The 16,319-nt window shown below is 44.5% G+C and overlaps 1 protein-coding gene across 1 annotated transcript in view; it reads right to left on the minus strand.

Moving 5' to 3' along the window:
- The window catches only part of LOC110219810 (uncharacterized), a 62,422-nt gene that overhangs the window by 5,528 nt on the left and 40,575 nt on the right, over window positions 1–16,319 (minus strand). Inside the window, 8 exon segments of the mRNA XM_078146278.1 lie at window positions 705–831; window positions 5,095–5,183; window positions 6,558–6,689; window positions 6,744–6,791; window positions 8,255–8,265; window positions 11,215–11,376; window positions 11,378–14,210; window positions 15,636–15,762. Coding sequence (XP_078002404.1) covers window positions 705–831; window positions 5,095–5,183; window positions 6,558–6,689; window positions 6,744–6,791; window positions 8,255–8,265; window positions 11,215–11,376; window positions 11,378–14,210; window positions 15,636–15,762 — 3,529 coding nt within the window.

Consider the following 16,319-nt stretch of genomic DNA (forward strand, 5'->3'; position numbering starts at 1 on the left):
TCAGGGCGATTTTCCTTAAACATCCTGAAATAATGTACCTAGACTCTTCTTTTGGACAATACTTTTCAGGTAGTGTAACAATTCTTATGCTGTGTCTACTTGATCTATTCTCCACATCATTTGTTTTTCTAATGAGATGTTTCACATTTTCTTCTCCTTTTTCATTCTTTTGGTTTCAAGTATTTCTTGGTGTCTTAGGTCATTAGCTTCTTCCTGCCCAAATCCAGTTTTTAATAAGTTATTTTCTTTATAACGTTTTTAGATCTCCTTTCTAATTGGTTGACTTTCTTTTCATAATTTTCTTAATTTCCTTGGATTGTTCTTATTTTTTTCCCCCCTAATTTCTCCTCAGTCTCTCATTTGATTTTTGAAGCACTTTTTAAGTTTTTCCAAGAATGTTTTTTGGGCTTCTCACAGACTGACATTTCCCTTTGAAGTAAAAGTGCTTTCTTAACTTCTCTTTCTTTCTCTGAGAATGAACCCAAATCCTCTCTATCTCCAGCTACCTGACTGATGGTAAATTATTTAACTTGAAAATGCTTCAAGCCAAGACCAAAGCAAGCCCATGGCGAGTTGGTGTAGGCAGATGACTGCATTCAATGCAGCCTGAGGGTGAGATGCACCAGACTATGGATCCATCCTCTGCTGATTGTGCTAATTGTGGCCTGCCAATTAACATCAAGAAAAGAGGAAATGGTTCTTACCCAGGGACAGCAGGTTCTGGACATTCTCCTGCATGACCTCCTTGTACAGCTCTTTCTGAGAATGGTCCAGGAGACGCCATTCCTCCTCAGTGAAGTCCACAACTACATCCTTGAATGTCACCAACTCCTAAAGCATCAAAAGTCACATCAGTTAGAGCTGAAAGAGAGACTCCAGGATTCATCTAGTCCAATCCTCTTCAATTTTGAGGTGGAAACTGAAACAAAGAGATTTGCCTAAAACTCATATACCCTTTGTGAGTGTCACAGCCAACACTTGAAACCAGTCATTAAGAACCCGATGGAATATGGAGAAAAGCATTTTACATTTGAAGCAAGAATCATGATGGAATAATGAAAGCTAGAAAAATGTTTTACTATGCAAGGCTTCTCCCGATGGAATTGGGGACAAGATATGTGAACTGTCAATGAGGTATAGGAATCTGTGGAAGAGAAAGAGAGGTCATGAGAAATTCCTCCCACCAGAAGTGTCATCAGTGACATACTATGAAGATTCATGAAGAGTGCGAGAAGAATTGGTAAGTACTTTGTATTCTGCGGAGGAAACTGAACAGTGATACTGAGGAAAGAACAAAGAAAAGTTCCTTCAGAGTAAGAAATAAATTCTTAAGTAGATGAAAATAGGAAAAGAATTCTAAAGAGATATTTCAAGCTGGCTTCAACTGAATGGAATGAGCCTGTTTCCAGCCAAGTGAAGAAGTGTTCTCTAGTTTTACCCTGAGATGTGGAGATCTCGGGCATGTTGTGTCAGGGTCAAAACCATCTGCTCTCACTGCTTTCTCATGGCTTGCAATTGGTCACGGAATACCTTCATTTTAGGATTTAATTATAGAGAAATAAGCATAACGATGTGGGGAAAGGAGGGTTCCTGCCTCCATTAAAAAGGTAATACTTTATGGGCTGGGGTTGGAGATTGAGCTCAGGCATAAGAAAGACACTCACACTTTATTTGTGAAAAATAAATTATGTCAACATTCTGCTACAACATCAGGGATCCGGAATCAAGAGAATGAGTCAAGAGGCAGAGGGATTTCTATCATTCAAGGGAGCGGCCACATCTGCAAATCCTTTGATACTTGGGAGGGCGCATCTATTTATTCAACCTGATACATGTAGAACATCTGTTTAGCCAATGCAGGTGGCATCTGAAGCTCTTCCATTCCATTTTCTCCCATTTCTAGCAGAATGCTATGATTCACTTTTTCTGAAGCTGAATCATTTTAGAGGGATTTTCTTTGATGTAAGTAAAAATCCCCTTTCACTTTTCTGTCATTTTGATTCTATTTAAAAGCTCTTATTTATCTTCTATTTATAATCCATATTTTACTTTTAGCTTCCTTTATTTCTATTACTGAACTTCTGAGCAATTAAAGAAGTTTTTAGACTTCTGCTGAGTATTTAGATTCCCCCAAATTTCCAACATTTCCCTTTTCACTTGGTGTTCTGAGTCATGACCCTTCACTGTATTGTAATTTATTCACAGTGTGAACAATTATTATAGGAAACTCATGCTTTTCTTCACTGATAATTCATCTATTGCATCCCTAACCTGCTCTTATGAGAAGCTCTTGCATGCCTCTTTCCTTTTCCATCCTCCCACAGTCTCTCTTTCCCACCATGGGGTGAGCTCATGCACTCACTTTGCCACCATGTCCCAGTGCCTTTTCCCCAAATCTCCTTCTCTGCTGTGTTGTCTTTACCTTAAAGGTGTAAACTCCCTGGGACAGGACAGTCTTTCTTCTTTTCTGTTTGAATCCCCAGGCCTTAACACAGTGCATGGCACACAGAAGGTGCTTCATAAATGCTGACTACTGACTATCCAGACACTTTCATGTGTCCATCTTGCTTTTTATCTTCCTTTAAAAGTTCATCAAGACCCAGACATCCCTTACTTTTGCAGTCTCCTTATACTTGATTTCCTGCCACCTTCTCTGATCCAATGGCACTGCCCTCCTTCTTATGCCAAGAAGAAGACACTCCGTCTCTAGGCTCTGGGTATCGTCTCTGGCTCTCCAGAATGGATGGAATTCTCTGCCTCCTCACTGAGGCCTTCTGGGTCCTTCAAATCTCAACCAAAATCCTACCTTCTGTTTTTGCCGCCTCCCTTGCAATCTAGTGCCTTCATTGCATTAACTATAGCCAACTGACAAGTCTATACCTTTTGTGTACCTATGTGTGTGCTTGCTGCCTCCCCTATTACACTGTGAACTCCCTGAGGGCAGACACTGCTGTTGGCCTCTTTTTCCATAAGCCCTACAAAGAACACCGCCTGGCACACAGGAGGCAATTAACAAGTGTAGAGTGAATAACTGCCTGCATTCTCTCCTTCTCAGAACATCTTCGCGGGATCTTACACTGCCTTCCCTCCTCCATTCTCCAAGAAAGTAGGAGCCTTGTCTCTGACAAGGCTGACCAGGTACCTGGCCATTTGATCCCACCCCATCCTGTCTTCCCCAACAGTCGGGACACTCAGTCATTGCCCACAGGCACATCCCTCACATTTGTAACCTTTCTCTCTCAGCCACTCTCTTTCCTTCTGACTTCAAACATACCCATCTTCCCCATCCTTTAGGAATGCTTCCCTAAACCCTCACCACCCTTGAGCAATCATTCTATCTCATCTTTTCTCAGCTAAACTCCTTGAGATACCTGCCTGAACTTCTCTACTCTCCTCTCACACTCACTCCTTAGTTTCTATTCCATTATTTCAGCTGTATCGACTCTTCAAGATCCCATTTGAGGTTTTCTGGGCAAAGATACAGGAGTGGTTTACTTCTGCCTGCTCCCATTCATTTTAGAGATGAGGAACTGAGGCAAGCAGAGTTACATGACTTACATGACTCAGGACCACACAGCTAGTAAGTGTCTAAGGACAGATTTGGACTCACAGAGTTTTCCTGTTTCCAAGCCTCGTGCTCTATCATAGGCCACCTTGGTGCCCACCTGCCCTCACTCCTTAACCCTTTACTACCTGGCTTTCAGCCTTTCTTTCCTGAAAGTGCTCTCACCAAACTTAGCACTGATGCTTTAATCCACAAATCTCATGATATTTTCTCAGTACTCATCCTAACTCACCTCTCTGCTTCATTCAACAGTCCTGACCACCCATCTTCCACAAGGAGCCTTTCTTAGTCCATTTTCCCTCTTTGATTTCCTGAAATTTACCTTACACGATGTGCTTACTATGTGCCAGGCACAAGTACTTGACAAACATTACCTCTCCTGATCCTCACACTCACTCTGTTATGCAGGTCCTACTGCCACCATTTCACAGGAAAGAAAACTGAGACCGACTCTCTAGGAAGCGTCTAAGGCCACATTTGAACTCAGGTTTTCCTGAATCCAGACCCAGAACTCTATCCAGTGTGCCACCTAGCTTCAGATTATGGAAGTAGGTATGTATGTACATATGTATGTATGTATGTATGCATGCAAGTTTGTAATTATTTAAAAGTGTCTGTTTTCTTTTTCCATTCTTGGAATCCTAAGAGCCCGAGCTGCTTAGACCAGAGCAGATGCTTAAAAAAACCTCACTGACTTGTTGATTTGACTAAGCCAGTGGAAAGTGAGCTCCTGGAGGGGAGGGGCTCCTCACCTTGCTTTGTACCCCCTGGACTGAGCCTGGTGCCTGGCACATCATTAATGTTTGTGGAATTACCAAGAGGGAGCACCCAGACCATGAGGATTGGAGCCAGTCTCTTATTTTCTGCATTCCAAGATCTGGCAGTATCAGGGTTATTCAAGGACAGGTCCCATTCTGAATCAAGGCTGGGAACTCTTCAGAATGACTTGGCTCAAATGTGTAGCTGCCATAGATGATATTCCAGGTGGAAATTTCTAATTTTCCTAAAGAACTCTGTTACTTTCTTTAGGCAATGTCTTCCATGGCTAATATAATAAGATTTGATGACCTTGTCCAAAAGAAAGCCCCAAGGTCCCTGCCTGCTGAGTCCCCAAAAAACTTGCCAGGCTAGGCTCCTTTTCCTAGTCCCCAAAACTGCCAGAGCCTTCCCTCTCAGGGCGCCTCCCGTGCATACTGAAGAGATGTTTTCTCCCAATTAGACTGTGAGCTCCTTGAGGCCAGACTCTTGTTCTGTTCATCCCCAGTAGGCTAGCACAGTGCATGGCACAGAGGAATCACTTTCTAAATGCTTACTGACATGACTTAAGAACTGGGAAATGAGAGCAATTCAGAGAAGAGAAGACTTGGGTGACCAAAAGCAGGAGGACATGAGCAGGAGTAGGGGACAATTTCTGCTCTGCTCACAGCACTACAAAGGCCAACCTTCATCAAAGAGGATAAAGCCTCCTTGGCTCTCTTGGCTTCCAGGTTTGCTGAGGCTGGTCAGGTCTGTGGATGGACTGCACTCACCTGGAATGAGGGGCTCTGGGTCCCAGGGGCCATGCTCTCTGGTTCCAGGCTCTCTCCTAGGCATAGGCTTTGGCTTTCTGCAAGCTGACCTGGGGAGGGAGAAGGATCTTAGAGTTGGGGAGACATTGGCTTTGTCTTCTCTTCCTAGGCTGGATACTGAGCTGCCAGGAATGACAGAGGGTCAGCTCTCAGAGAAGTCACAAAGGCCATGCCCTCAGGGAAAAGACTCTACTACCTTCCCTCCTACTCCCAGCCTGCAGCAGGGGTTCTGGGGAATTTCTCCCCACCTGATCTCTTTATTTTTATGGGCCACACTGGACAAGCCTGAGGCCCATGGCCGAAGGTCTCTCCCAGCTGGTCCAGACCAGCTGGGCACCTCTCCCCTCAAGGGTGTCCCTGAGACAAAGGCGGCTTTGGGCCTGAAGAATTTCCTGAATGAAAAGGGCTCTAAAACTGTCCTGTCCCTTCACACAGTGGCTTGTGCTTTCCTTAGCGTGCACATGCCTGCCTGCTGGCACACATGTGTTATATGTGTGGGAGCCAGCATGCAGCAAGGGGAAGGAAATCCACTGCCCGCTGGCCTTAGACCGCTGAGACCTGGGTTCAGATCCTGTCCCTGCTACTTATTACCACTGTCCGAGGAAGCAAGTCAGTCTCCCTGCCTGGGCCTCAGCTGAAGTGTGCAGGAAGGCCCTTCTAGGACCCCAAGCATGTGACGACAGACTTTGCTCATTTAACACTCCTTCACTAAGGTTTCATTCCCATTCACTGTGGGCCAGCCCCTGGGCCACCAGCAAGCCTGGGTTCAAGATCACAGGGCCTTCATCTGAATCCTGGGAATGGGAACAGGGATAGAAGCAGGAAAGTGACCCTGGAGAAGTCACTTCACGGCTGGCTGCCTCAGTTCCCCCATCTGTACAACGGAGACCTCCCTCCCAAGGCTGCTGTGAGGAATCAAGCACGGGAGATTTGGACAGTACGTGGGGCCCCCAAAGGGCCACAGCCGCGCCAGCTGCGGTCATTTCCTCTGCTCCTGACCCAGGGATAGAAGGAGGCTGGACGGTCGAGGCAGGAGAGCACTGCCCGGGCCGGAGCTGCTCTGGACCAGGAAGGACAGTGACCAACCCCCTGGGGAAGGGGGGGGAGTGAGCCCGGCTTCCCTGCTGACCCCTCGCACCCGAGACCGCCTCCCCCATCGGGGGACATGCACCCACACAGTCACAACCGCACACAATTCAGACACAAAGTTATAGGGACACACTCACAAGCTTTCCTCTTTATGGCACACGCGCTCCCAATCTCAAACACACACACACACACACACACACACACTGCTGCCCGTCCCCCCTCAGGGCAATCACCATCACACACACTCACCACCCCTCCCGCTCCCGGCACGCACGCTCACAATCACACACACGCTCCAGCCCCTCCCCCTCACCATCACCATCACACACACTCACCCTCTCTTGCACACGCGCGCACACAAGTTTCCCTGGAAGCCGTCACAGGCACCCGAACTGGGTCCTTCTGGGTTGGGGAGGAGGCAGAGGGGGAGAAGGGGCCCGCGCTGTATCTGGGAGGCGAGGCTGCGCCTGCTCACTAACTCCCTCCTGCCCTTCCCCCAATCTCCTGGTCCTCTAGGGTACCGGCACCTGCGCACAAGATTCCCAGCATGCCCGGGGGCGCTGTACTGGCTGCAGGAGAGGCCCCAAACGGGGTGTGACGTCACCGCGCAGGCATTCTGAGGCAGCCCCCTCTCACGTGATTCCAGGAACAGACAATTGGCTGTGGGTTTCGACGTCATCAACAGCCGGCCCCAGACTCAGGGTGTTCTGCCTCCACCCCCTTTTCTGCTTCCTGTTCTAGGCAGTCCCCTGTTAGAGTGTAAGGGCCTGGAGGGCAGGGCCGGTACTGCACACAATAGGATCCCAATGTGTGCTTCTTGCTCCAGGAAGCCCGAAAGGACCCTGAGAAGTGGGGCTGTTATCCCATTCTTTTTTTTTTTTAATTTCTTTTTTACTTTTAGGCAATTCGAGTTAAGTGACCAGCCTAGGGTCACACAGCTAGTAAGCCTCAAGTGTTTGGTCTGAGGCCACATTTGAACTCAGGTCCTCCTGATTTCAGGGCCAGTACACTATCCACTTCGCCACCTAGCTGCCCCAAATCCCATTGTTACAGAACAGGAAACTGAGGCAGAGGCCAACAGCTGCCTGGTTGAAGGCATAGAAGATGCTTACCTTAGTTTTCTCTACTGTGAAACAAGCTGAAGAAGGAAGTGGCCAAGCTCTCCAGTATCTTTTTGACAAGAAAAGTCCAACATGGGTCAGGAAGGGTCAGTGCCCCACCTCCCTGCCAAGGGCCTTTGCATCCTCAATGCTTCCAAAGAATGGTCACCTATCCATCCCTCTTCTTGCCCAAGGGTCCTACCTGAAGGTGCCTGAAAGTCCTGTCCTCTCTGGACAGAGCCTGGGAGGAAAGGACAGACACACACACACACCTGAATGCATACACGTCACCTCTAAAACCATCACCTGCTGAGGACGTGGGTCCCACCCAGGGTGGATAAAAACCCTGCCACACACCTGTCCAGCTGCATCTTGTGCCCCTTTACTCTGGCCTTCCCAAGCAAGGATCCCCTCAATTCTGGCAAGGGGAGCCAAGGTTTGCCTCAGTTTCCTCATTTGTAAAATGCAGACGACAGCCCCCATCTCCCAGGCTTGTCAGTTTCAAAGGCAATAATTGTAAAGCTCTTCACACTGTGCAGGGCACATAGTAGGTGATGTTTAAATGTTAGTTATTATGGTCATAGCTTTTATTGCTCTGCAAACTTGTGGTTAACACTTACCTCAGCTGACCAAAACCTGTGCCGTGGAGAGTGAACATTTGCTAAGAGTCTTCAACATTCCTTAGGTAAGAAAGCACGGGAAGAATCTCAGTTGACCCTGAGTCCTTGGCTACCATGTAAACCTCATCCTCATTCAGCTCGTGTGGGAGCCCACTGCCTCTCCTGTAATCGGTAACCTGCCTTAGTTTACCTATACAGTCAGTTTCCTGAGGCAACGTATGAGAATATGACTCTTTGAAATGGTGTTCAACCTTGGAGTTGGCACGGCCCTCCCTCCCTGGAGACAAAGGCAGTTACAAGTCACATCCTCACCTCCCAGACTTCTTCCAGAACAAAGGACAAACACAGCCACCTTGACCACCTTGAAGGAAGTATGGGATTATGGATCTGTCTTCTCTTGAAATGTTCTGGCCTAAGGGGAATGCACAAGATGGCAACCTTGAAATGGAGGATTCCTCTGTCCCTCTGCTGCACTGTTGCCTCTAAAAGGCCTTGTCAGAGTCTTCTGGAAGGTGCTGGAGCATATTCATAAAACCGAGGTTTTTACCTTTTTAATTTCTGCGTTATCAGAAGTAGACATTTCGCAGCAGGGACCCCACAATCCCCAGCCCCAGTTCCCAGCACAATCCAGTCCCTAGCTCTTCTCAAGGAAAGCTGGGGGAATCATAAATTGGAGCAGGTTTAGAAAACTATCTTGGGGCAGCTGGGTGGCATGGTGGATAGAGCCCAGGCCTGGAGTCAGGAAGACTCATCTTCCTGAGTTCAAATCGGTCCTCAGACACTTACTAGCTGTGTGACCCTGGACGAGTCACTTAACTCTGTTGGCCCCAGTTTCCTTCTCTGTAAATGGACTGGAAAAGGAAATCGCATCCCACTCCAGGATCTCTGCCAAGAAAACCCCAAATGGGGTCACGAAGAGTCTAAAGGACCAAAGCACAGCATGATGATCAATCATTGATACTAGCCTCCTCTAAGTTGCTTGCATCATAGCAGGTGGTAACATTTAAATTAAAGTCTTGCATGAGTTTAAGTTAATTAACCAAAGTTTCTCCTTGGAATAGCTCTCTGTGACACACTGCATGCAGTTCTGATGCTAAGCTCTCCTTCCCAAAATACAGGGACTTTCTTCCATTGACACTTTGATCAGATGTTCAGTGGGAAATAAAGAAAAAGGGCCAAGTAATCTCTTCTAGGCCTTGACCTTGGTCTTTCCAGGTTATTCTGGAGTCCACCTGCTCATCATTTCTTATAGCACATCGGTATTCCATACATTCATAGACCACAGCTTGCTCAGCCATTCCCCAGCTGGTAAAATTCCCTTTCAGATCCATCTGCTCCTGATACTTTTGTCTCGGGAAGGTCATGTATGGCCTGGTCAATTTCTTTTTACAAAACAAGTCTGCTTAGATATTGTTTCCTCTTGTGTTAATTCCATGAGAATAAGATTCCAGCACTACCTGCCCTCCACTCCTCCCTAATTCCTAGACTATTCATTTCTACGTAATTGCTAATTTTTCGTCTCCTTCTCAATTTTATTTTTTTAACCTCTTAAAACACCTTTTAATATGCGATATATCTCCCTTTTGTGGTAACTCCAGAGTTTTCTTTCTTTTTATCATTTGTTAACATATTTGGGCATTTAGTTCAGATATTTTGAACACATTCCTTAAAGTGTTATGAAACCATACTTTTATCATGTTGGATATTAAGCATGCCTTAGACAAACTGTCCATTTGGCTCATACTAGCTTTGCTTATAAACCATCATAAGTTTTCAACGGTGCTTAGATCATGTGAATCCACAGGCCACTGAAATAAATTATTTCTACCTCTTTGACAAATTACATTAAAAAATTCTTTTTGAATTTGTTGAACGAAACAAACAGTACAATAAAAAGATGATTGTACACATTGCACAGATCCTGGGGAATGGGAAGGAGAAGGATGGAGGGGGACAAAATTTAAAACTGAAAAGCCTGTAAAAGTCAATGTTGAAGATTAAATAGAATTTAATTAATTAAAAAAAGCTGATTGAACATGAAACTGCAAATCTGCTATGGTCAGCTTCCTATTCCTTTCAAATGCACAACAAAATTATCATGTAAATTTCCTTTTGTTTCTCCCTTCATCCAGAGTTGGCTACCATCACACAATTAGGTGTGAGTGTCTGTGGGTGTCTCTGTGTGTGTGTGTGTGTGTGTACATGCAATTTCAAACACACTGCTTTATAGTTTTCCCAACAATTTCTACTAAATAATGAATTCTTATCCCAAAATATTAAGTCGCTACACTTATCAAATACAAGGCTATTATGTTTATTGGCTGCTGTAGGTATACGCTACTGCATTGATCTGTCTTTCTATTTCTTACCCAGCACCAGAGAGTTTTGATACTTACTACCTTACAATTGAGCATAAGATCTGGTACTGCTAAACCTCCCTCATTGGTATCTAATTACCTGGGAAAATCAGAGCTAGGGGGAAAGTTGGTCTTTGGATGAGGATTCATTCAAGTCCACAAAATGTGTTAGAAGAAATGATAGTCCATGAACACCATGAAATACAGAGGAGGGATGACAAACATTGGAATTTCAGAGAATATCCTTACATGTATATCGCTTTAGACACAGGATGAAATCTGGGGATATTTAATGAGTTCTCTGTTAGGAGATCTGATGAAGTCTGTGCTGCAGCAGTAGGCCTTCCCTTGGTAATTTGATTCCAAAGCTTTATCTCCAGGAGGATTTCTCCAAAGTACAGTCAAGTAGGAGCTCTAGGGGAAGCCCTTCCCACATCCATTGCCTTTATCCACCTTCATTCCAGTAGGAATAAGGGTGTCTACTGATCACCCTCCTCCAGAGAACAGCAAGGCGCCCCTGAACACATCTGTAAGGCTTATCTCCACAATGAAACCTCTGATAGAAAGTAAGAGATGATCTCTAGCTGAAAGCCTTCCCACACTGAGTGCACAGGGATCTGCTCCTCAGAGTGGTTTCTTTACAACTGCAGAAACTCTGAACCCCATTTGAATGCCTTTCCTCATTCATGACATTTCTATCTAACATGACTTCCACGATGGGCAATGGATTATTGTTATCTGAATATATCACCACTTTGGTTATATGCATAAGGCTTCTCCCAAGTGTGGAAAGTCTTCTGTTAATATATAAAGAGTGGTAACTAAAAGCTCTGTAACACTCATGAGGTTTGTCTGCAGTGTGAATGAACTCTATGATGTTTAGCAAAATGTGAGATCAGTGTGAAATCATTCTACAGTATCAACTTTCTGATGTTTAATAACGCTGGAGGCCTGTCTGAAAGGCTTTCCACATTAATTCCTAGGGTTTCCCTCCCCAGTGTGAATTCTCTGATGTAAAGCAAGAGTGTACCTCCATCTGAAAGTCTTTCCACAGTGATTACATCCATAAGGTTCCTCTCCAGTGTGGATTCTCTGATGTACACCAAGACCATACCTCCGTGTGAAAGCCTTTCCACAGTGATTACATACATAAGGCTTCTCTCCAGTGTGGATTCTCTGATGTTCAGTAAAATGCCACCTAGATGTGAAAGCCTTTCCACAGTGATTACATTCATAAAGCTTCTCTCCAGTGTGGATTCTCTGATGTGCACCAAGACTGTACCTCCGTGTGAAAGCCTTTCCACAGTGATTACATTCATAACGCTTCTCTCCAGTATGGATTCTCTGATGTGCAGCAAGATGCCACCTAAATATGAAAGCCTTTCCACAGTGATTACATTCATAAGGTTTCTCTCCTGTGTGAATTTTCTGGTGTAAACCAAGAGTGCACCTCTGTGTGAAAATCTTTCCACAGTGATTACATTCATAAAGTTTCTCTCCAGTGTGGATTCTCTGATGTACAGAAAGATGGTAACTCCATGTGAAAGTCTTTCCACAGTGATTACATTCATAAGGCTTCTCTCCAGTGTGGATTCTATGATGTCTACCAAGATGGCCCTTCTGTGTGAAAGTTTTTCCACAGTGATTACATTCAAAAGGTTTCTCTCCACTGTGGATTTTCTGATGTTTAACAAGACTGGAGCTCTGTGTGAAAGTTTTTCCACAGTGATCACATTCAAAAGGTTTCTCTCCAGTGTGGATTGTCTGATGTTTAACAAGTCTGGCACTCTGTCTGAAAGCTTTTCCACAGTGATTACACTCAAAAGGCTTTTGTCCTGTGTGGATTATCTGATGTTTAACAAGACGGTGCCTGTGTGTGAAAGCCTTTCCACAGTGATTACATTCAAAAGGTTTCTCACCAGTGTGGATTTTCCTGTGTCTAACATGACTGTTCCTGTTTGTGAATGTCTTCCCACACTGATTACATTCATAAGGTTTCTCTCCAGTGTGGATTCTCTGATGTGCAGTAAGACTGGAGCTCTGTGTGAAAGTTTTTCCACAGTGATTACATTCATAAAGTTTCTCTCCAGTGTGGATTTTCCTGTGTCTAACAAGACTGCGCCTGCCTGTGAATGCCTTTCCGCAGTGATTACACTTATAAGGTTTCTCTCCAGTGTGGATTCTCTGGTGTGCAGTAAGACTGGAGCTCTGTCTGAAAGCCTTTCCACAGTGATTACACTCAAAAGGTTTCTCTCCTGTGTGGATTTTCCTGTGTCTAACAAGACTGCGCCTGTCTGTGAATGCCTTTCCACAGTGATTACATTCATAAGGTTTCTCTCCAGTGTGGATTCTCTGATGTGCAGTAAGACTGGAGCTCTGTCTGAAAGCCTTTCCACAGTGATTACATTCAAAAGGTTTCTCTCCACTGTGGATTGCCTCATGTGCAGTAAGACTGGAGGTCTGTCTGAAAGTCTTTCCACAGTGATTACACTCAAAATGTTTCTCTCCTGTGTGGATTTTCCTGTGTCTAACAAGACTGCGCCTGTCTGTGAAAGCCTTTCCACACTGACTACATTCATAAGGTTTCTCTCCAGTATGGATTCTCTTATGTGCAGTAAGACTGGAGCTCTGTCTGAAAGCCTTTCCACAGTGATTACATTCAAAAGGTTTCTCTCCAGTGTGGATTTTCAGATGGGTAGCAAGTTTCTGCTTCATTCTGAATGCCTTTCCACATTGATTACATTCAAAAGGCTTCTCTCCAGTGTGGATTTTCAGATGGGTAGCAAGTTTCCACTTCATTCTGAAAGCCTTTCCACAGTGATTACATTCAAAAGGTTTCTCTCCAGTGTGGATTTTCAGATGGGTAGCAAGTTTCCGCTTCATTCTGAAAGTCTTTCCACATTGATTACATTCAAAAGGCTTCTCTCCAGTGTGGATTCTCTGATGTGCAACAAGCTTGGCCTTCCATGGGAAAGTCTTTCCGCAGTCATTACATTCAAAAGGTTTCTCTCCTGTGTGAGTTTTCCGGTGTGTACTAAGATTACACGTCTGTAGGAAAGTCTTTCCATACTGATTACACTCATAATCTTTCTCTCCAGTGTGTATTCTCTGATGTGCAGTAAGACTGGAGCTCTGTCTGAAAGCCTTTCCACAGTGATTATATCCATAACATTTCTCTACAGTGTGGATTCTCTGAAGGCCAATAAGGAGTGATTTGTAGCAGTAAGCCTTCCGACATTCATTACATTTATAAAGCATTTCTCCTGTATCGGTACTCTGAGGTCTATGAAGATCTGAGCTCCAACTAAATGCCTTCCCACACTGAGGACATGTATATATTTTCATTCCTGCATGAAATCTAGGCTGGCATGGAAGAGATGAGTGATGGGATGAGGTTGCTTCCCCCTCATTATATTCATCAGGCTCCTTTCTCATGGGAATTTGCTGATGAGTAGTGAGCTTAGAGTTCTGACTCAAGGTCTTCTCACCAGCATTACTTAGAGAAAACATTCCTCCAGTATCACTTTTCTCATGGCTGAGGAGGTCTGAAGTCCAGCTCAAGGCCATTTCCCATTGGTTACCTGGATACATTGGCATTTCAGAAGCCTTCTCTTGGGAATGAAAAATCTCCAGCCCTTCAGTAAAGCACTTGGTATGTTCACTACCCTGAACACAGTCATTGCCTGAGGTCATTTTCTTACACTGATTTGGGATTGAAGACGGTCTGAATCTCTGTCTGCTTTCATCAAATTCATAGTCACTCTTTGGATTTTTATCTGTCTTAGTAGTAGAGTCATGGATTTGTCTCAACTTGGAGTCACAGGGAGTATCACTTAAGAATCTGTGCAGGTCATGTTCTTCCACAAACATTCCAAGATTTCTAGGCACCTCCTTTACTTTCAACCTGGTCTCTACGTGTGAGGAAAACAAACAATCAAACATACATACACCAAAAGATATAGACACAAAAGTGTCCTCAATAGCAAGTTACTTGAGACTTAGCTAGCTCATAAATTTCTTATTATCAACCTACTTGCAACAAAACTTTTGTACTCTTGGAGCAAACACTGGCATTCAACAGACTGTGCCATTGTAAGGAGAGGAGACAGATAGGCTGTGAGTGAGAAAGGGGGTGCACACCAGAGTGCTGGACCCATCACAGATTTATTCACTCCAAGCTCAACATTCACATTCAACAAGAGCGGCAGCCACAAGACAAGATGGCGGCCAGTCTCCATGTCACCAGCCTAGAGTGATTCCCCCTGGGACAGCAGATAGTGGATAAGTTGGAGAGAAAGCTGAGCCAACACAGGGTTGGCAGCATTCCAGCAGGGAAGGGAGGAGCTTTCAGGGATTTGTTCTGCAGGACCACATCTACTCATCTGGAATAGAACACTTGTAAACATCCAAACTGGTTTGAGGAAAACGATGGGGAAATTCAAAACCTAATAGAGACCCCTACCAACATGTAAGTTCACCCATATGTGGGAAGACAGCCTTTGTGGAATAGAACACTTGTAAACATCCAAACTGGTTTGAGGAAAACGATGGGGAAATTCAAAACCTAATAGAGACCCCTACCAACATGTAAGTTCACCCATATGTGGGAAGACAGCCTTTAACTCCACCAGAAGTGAGGTACCAGCAAAGCTTAGAGAGATGCAGGATTCTTGGCTCAGTAAGAAGGCAGGTGACATTCAGTTTTATGCTGATAGTAACAATGCAAAGAACTCCTATGAGGCCCAGAAGGCTATTTATGGGCCAAAGACCCATGGTGCCCCTCAACTACTCAGTGCTGATGGAGCCACACTGATTAGTGAAAATTACATGATCCTGGAGAGATGGGCTGAACACTTCCATTGCATTCACACCTGAACATCCTCTACCACTGTTGAAGTTACTGACCATTTCCTTCAGGTTGTATTTAATCCCTCTATGGCCATCCCCCAATTGGTGAGCATCCCTGCAACTTCCAGTTCTTTGTCACCAAAAAGAGAGAGGCTAGAAATATTTTAAAACATGTAAGTTATTTCCTTTGTTCTTGTCATCTTGGGAAATAAACCTAGGAGTGGTATTGCTGGGTTATAATGTGGGCATCATTCCAGATTGCTCTCCAAAAATTATTGGATCAGTTTACAATTGGTGTAAAATTTTTTTAACTTGAAAATGCTACAAGCCAAGGCCAAAGTGCATGGTGAGTTGGTGCATGCAGTTGATTGTGCTTTCAATGGAGCTTCTAAGGTTGAGATGCACCAGACTACGGATCCATTCCCTGCCGCCTGTGCTACTTGTGGCCTGACAATTAACACCAAGAAAAGAGAGGAAATGGTTCTTACCCAGGAACAGCAGGTTCTGGACATTCTCTTGCATGACCTCCTTGTACAGCTCTTTCTGAGAATGGTCCAAGAGGCCCCACTCCTCCTCAGTGAAGTCCACAACCACATGCTTGAATGTCACCAGCTCCTAAACCATCAAAAGTCACATCACTGATATCTGAGAGAGAGGGACTCCAGGATTCATCTAGTCTAACCCTCTTCAACTCAGAGGAGAAAATTGAAGCAAAGAGAAGGGATTTGCCTAAAACTCATAACCTTTATGACTCTCACAGCCAACACTTGAAAGCAGTCATTAAGAACCCAAAGGATTATGGAGAAAAGCACTTTACATTTGAAGTGAGAATCATGATGGAACAATGAAAGCTCAAAAAATGTCTTACTATACAAGGCTCCTACCCACGCAATTAGGCAGAAGATAATGTGCTCTATATGTGACACATAAAAATCTATACAGGAGAAAGTGAGGTCTGTGTAATTCCTTCTGTGTCCTAAGTGACATTTTAAGACTAGTCTATGAAGGGTTTGTGAGAAGTTGGTAAGTACTGTGTATTCTGGGAGGGAAAATACAACTTAACAGTGATCCCTGAGGATAGAACAAAGAAATTATCAAGTAAATTTCCTAAAAGTCTGTAATAAAGTCTTAAGTAAAGAAAACTATGAAAAGAATTCTAAAGAGATTACTCA

This window comes from Phascolarctos cinereus, unplaced genomic scaffold (genome assembly GCF_003287225.1).
Source record: "Phascolarctos cinereus isolate Bilbo 61053 unplaced genomic scaffold, phaCin_HiC Scaffold_726;HRSCAF=1367, whole genome shotgun sequence".
NCBI lineage: Eukaryota > Metazoa > Chordata > Mammalia > Diprotodontia > Phascolarctidae > Phascolarctos > Phascolarctos cinereus.